We start from the raw sequence: 3,908 nt of genomic DNA on the forward strand, positions 1-3,908 counted from the left end.
TGATGAAATTGTCCTGCTCCTCCACATTTATTAATGAAATTGTAATAATGATAGAAGGATCTATTGTTTTGGTGACTCCCTTTCTATGCATTGCTTTCTCTTATATACAAATTCTCATCACAGTTCTCAAGATTCCCTCTGCTTCTGGGAAACGCAAAGCTTTCTCCACCTGTGGTTCTCACCTCACTGTTGTAACACTCTTTTATGGAAGCATCTTCTATGTCTATTTACAGCCCCTGTCCACCTATTCTATCAAGGACCACATGGCAACAATTGTTTACACAGTTCTGTCCTCCATGCTAAATCCTTTTATCTACAGCCTGAGAAACAAAGACCTGAAGCAGGGCCTGAAGAAGCTCATGAGAAGGAGATCCTAGGCAGTATTCTCTTGACAATCCTCAAGTGGATCTGTTCCCTACTGGTTCTTGGTGTTAGAGGTTAGCATTTTTGACCCCTATATAACAGGACTAGTTTAGGCACTTACATTTATTGATGATGGCCCACTAATGGGTACTGCATCTGCTTAAACCATGGTATACTTCCTCTTCATTCCTCCTTTCTTAGAAAGATACATACTCTTTCTCCTGTCTCATATTCCAAATACTGCTTTAACTTAATCTTTTCCTGACAAATATTTCCTGAGTGAAATTTTCTCTGTCTATTAAGACTGATTTTCCAACATTCTTCACATTCCAACATACTGCTAAAAAGAAGGCAACATAATTTGGAGCTATTAAATCCCTAACAAACATGGGACTAGTAGTTGGCGTAATGGCTATGTTGCTGGACTCCCACATATTCGACTGCTGTTCAAGTCCTGGACCCGGTGGCTTAAACTCACACCGGCAGCGTTTGCGTGCGTGCCCAAGATCCCGAGAGGAGAATGGAGGAGAAGGGATTGCTGCGTGGCCATCTCCCCCGGAGGGTGATTTCTTGCTTTCTGTCTCTCTGTCTGGCGAGTGCACGCTCCCTATAGCAAAAACCTCTCCAAAAAAAAAAAATTTTTCTAACAAACATTTAAAGAAGGAAAGAACAAAGAAAGAGATAGACGAAGAGGAAGAGAATTATATTTTAATTTTCTCATTGGGAGAATTTTTCATTTTTTACATATTTTATAATTTATTTATTATATTTAATTGTAGATCTTCTGGGGTACAATATGGCTGTTCAAAGCATGCTTGTAGTGTGTGTCAATCTATTTTTCTCTTTCTAAAAATGTTTTCTTGCTTAAATCTTAAGTTTTTACTTTTAGTCTTCTTTCATATTTTCAATCCTTCTTTTATCATAAACATTATGGTTTCATTTACTTTCGCTTTTCTCTTATATTTTATCATATGATAGTAAAAATTCTAATGACCAGAAAAGACATGAACCAGGAGTAATTACTTGTGAATTATTTATTCCACTCGGGGAAGGTTATAACTTTTCTTCCTGTTACCTGTAGCTAAACTATATGCTTAAAATATGTGGTTTAATACATTATTTTAGAAAGTACAACTCTTAGACTGTAGCCTTTAGAAATATTATAACTGTGTATTGAGTGATACTATTATAAATTGAATGTTGAGATATGCATGTATATATTCAAAACTGTTCAGTGAATACTCATTCATAATAAGCACAATAAAAGAGAAGCAACCTACAATCTTATCAATAGAAATGGAGAAAGATGTTATGATTACATCTATAGAATGTAACTACATGTGGTAGGTTCAAAGAATCAAATTCATCTCTACTGCTACCTTGAAAAGCCAGTAAGTAGGAAAATCAAGATGGAGAACAAAATGTAAAAATATGAATTCATTACAATAAAAAATGGCATGAATATACATGCACATGAAGCTAGTGGAGTAAGAATAAAAATGCTTGGGTAACAGATAGTATTTCCAGTTCTTTATACTTGTTCATAACACCTGAATTAGTTCAAATAAACATTTATTGCACATGAAATGCAAAACTATTAATAAATAAAATGACCAATGCGCTCTTGTATGTGTTAACCAGATTTTTTCTATCTGTTTCACTCTGCTCCCCTTCCCAGATCTGATATCCATTTCACTAACCACTTCAATGCAATTTAATCTAATGAATACTCCAAAATAGCTAGAAGAGAGAATTTCAAATATTTACAAGACAAAATAGTGATAAATGTTTCAAATTGTGGGAAAAAATAAGATAATAATATAGATGTTAATAGCTTTGACTGGACTAATATTCAGTGTATTCATGCTGGGAAAATCCATTTTGTGTGCTACAAATATGTACAGTGATTGAACGTGAAAAAATAAGAAAATAAAAGCAAAATTAAAAGAAAAGACGACCAATGCAGGGAACCAGCAGTTAGCGTAATGGCTATGTCACTGGACTCCCATGTAGTCGACCGCGGTTCGCGTTCCAGACCCAGTGGCTTAAAACTCACGCCGGATGTGTGTGCGTGCGTGCCCAAGATCCCAAGAGGAGAATGGAGAAGGGATTGCGGCATGACCATCCCCCCTGGGGGGTGATTTCTCGCTTTCTGTCTCTATGTCTCTCTCTGTCTGTCTGGCGAGTGCACGTGCCCTATAGTGAAAAACCTCTCAAAAAAAAAAAAAAAAGACGACCAATGCAATGATTAAACACTTTATTTGCATAGAAAAAAATAGAAAAAATAATCATGACTTTCTGACAATGTAATAGATTACCAGCTAAAGAGAAACTTTCTGAGTGTGTATGTGTCTATTGCCAAAGGGTGTGTGCACTCACTGGAGAGAGAGAGACAGAGAGGCAGCAAGTACCCCTCAATGGGGCATGGTGATGCTGCAATCCTCTTTCTTTCATTTCTCCATCTCATCAGGATTTGGGCTGCCTACATACATACACTCAGCATGTTTTTCAAGCCATTGGGGACAGGATTTGAACTGCAGTCATTTATGGGATCCATCCAGCTCCCTATTCACAGTGCTTAACCACTGTACTATGGGTCTGGCCCTCAGTGTTTGCATATTTCAAAACATCATTATTTGACTGGAAATTTAGAAAAAAATGAATATTTAGGCACAACTGTATATTGTTCACTGAATATTTCATAAAACAGAATATTACGCTTCAGTTGATGGCATGGTGGTTTGCGGTGGCTGGATCCAACATGGGTGAACTGTGGGTTGAGACCCAGACCCTAGGCTTGAGGGACATGCTGGGTGTATGTGCATTCTATTGTCCCAAGAGGAGAATAGAAGGGAAGGGATTGCAATGTGGCCATACCCCCTGGGGATGCTTTCTTACTTTTTCTCTCTGTATGTTTCTCTGGCTAGTGCACTTTTCCTATGGGGAAAGTACTAAGTACAAACTACTTAGAACTAAAAAGAACTGAACTATCAAGCCATGAAAAGACGTAGAGAAATCTCAAATGCACATAGAAAGACAAAGAAGCCAATCTGAAAAAACCACATACTATATGTGATTCAATTACATGACATTCTGGAATAGCTAAAACTATGGAGACGTTGAAAAAATCAGTTGTGGCCACAGACAGCGGAGAGAATGGGATGAATAGACAGAGCACAGAGGGCTTTTAGAACAGTGAGACTATTCCGTGTACTACTATATAGGAGCCCCATGTCATTATATATTTGTCAAAACACGTAAAATGCACAACACCAAGGACAAACTTTAATGTAAACTATGGACTCTGGGTTATAGTGATGTGTATCAGTGAAAGTTAATTGACCATAGCAAATGTACCCTGCTGCTGTGAGACATTGATTGCAGGGGAGTTTGGGTGTGGTGGGGCAGGGATATTTGGAAACTTTCTGTAGTTTCCACTCAATTTTGCTGTGAACCAAAAACTGCTCTAAAAAAAAAAAAAAAGAAAAGAAAAAAAGAAAAGGCGTATTAAAAATAAAAGTTTGCAGCATCGATTCCTGCTTGAA

The 3,908-nt window shown here is 37.3% G+C and overlaps 1 protein-coding gene across 1 annotated transcript in view; it reads left to right on the plus strand.

Moving 5' to 3' along the window:
* LOC102474801 (olfactory receptor 1L8) overlaps positions 1 to 377 on the plus strand; it is a 1,010-nt gene extending 633 nt beyond the window's left edge. Inside the window, exon 2 of the mRNA XM_027772632.1 lies at positions 1 to 377. This exon is cut by the window's left edge and continues 119 nt beyond it. Coding sequence (XP_027628433.1) covers positions 1 to 377 — 377 coding nt within the window.
* Positions 378 to 3,908: the final 3,531 nt, after the last annotated feature.

This window comes from Tupaia chinensis, unplaced genomic scaffold (assembly GCF_000334495.1).
Source record: "Tupaia chinensis unplaced genomic scaffold, TupChi_1.0 Scaffold000289_1, whole genome shotgun sequence".
Taxonomy (NCBI): domain Eukaryota; kingdom Metazoa; phylum Chordata; class Mammalia; order Scandentia; family Tupaiidae; genus Tupaia; species Tupaia belangeri.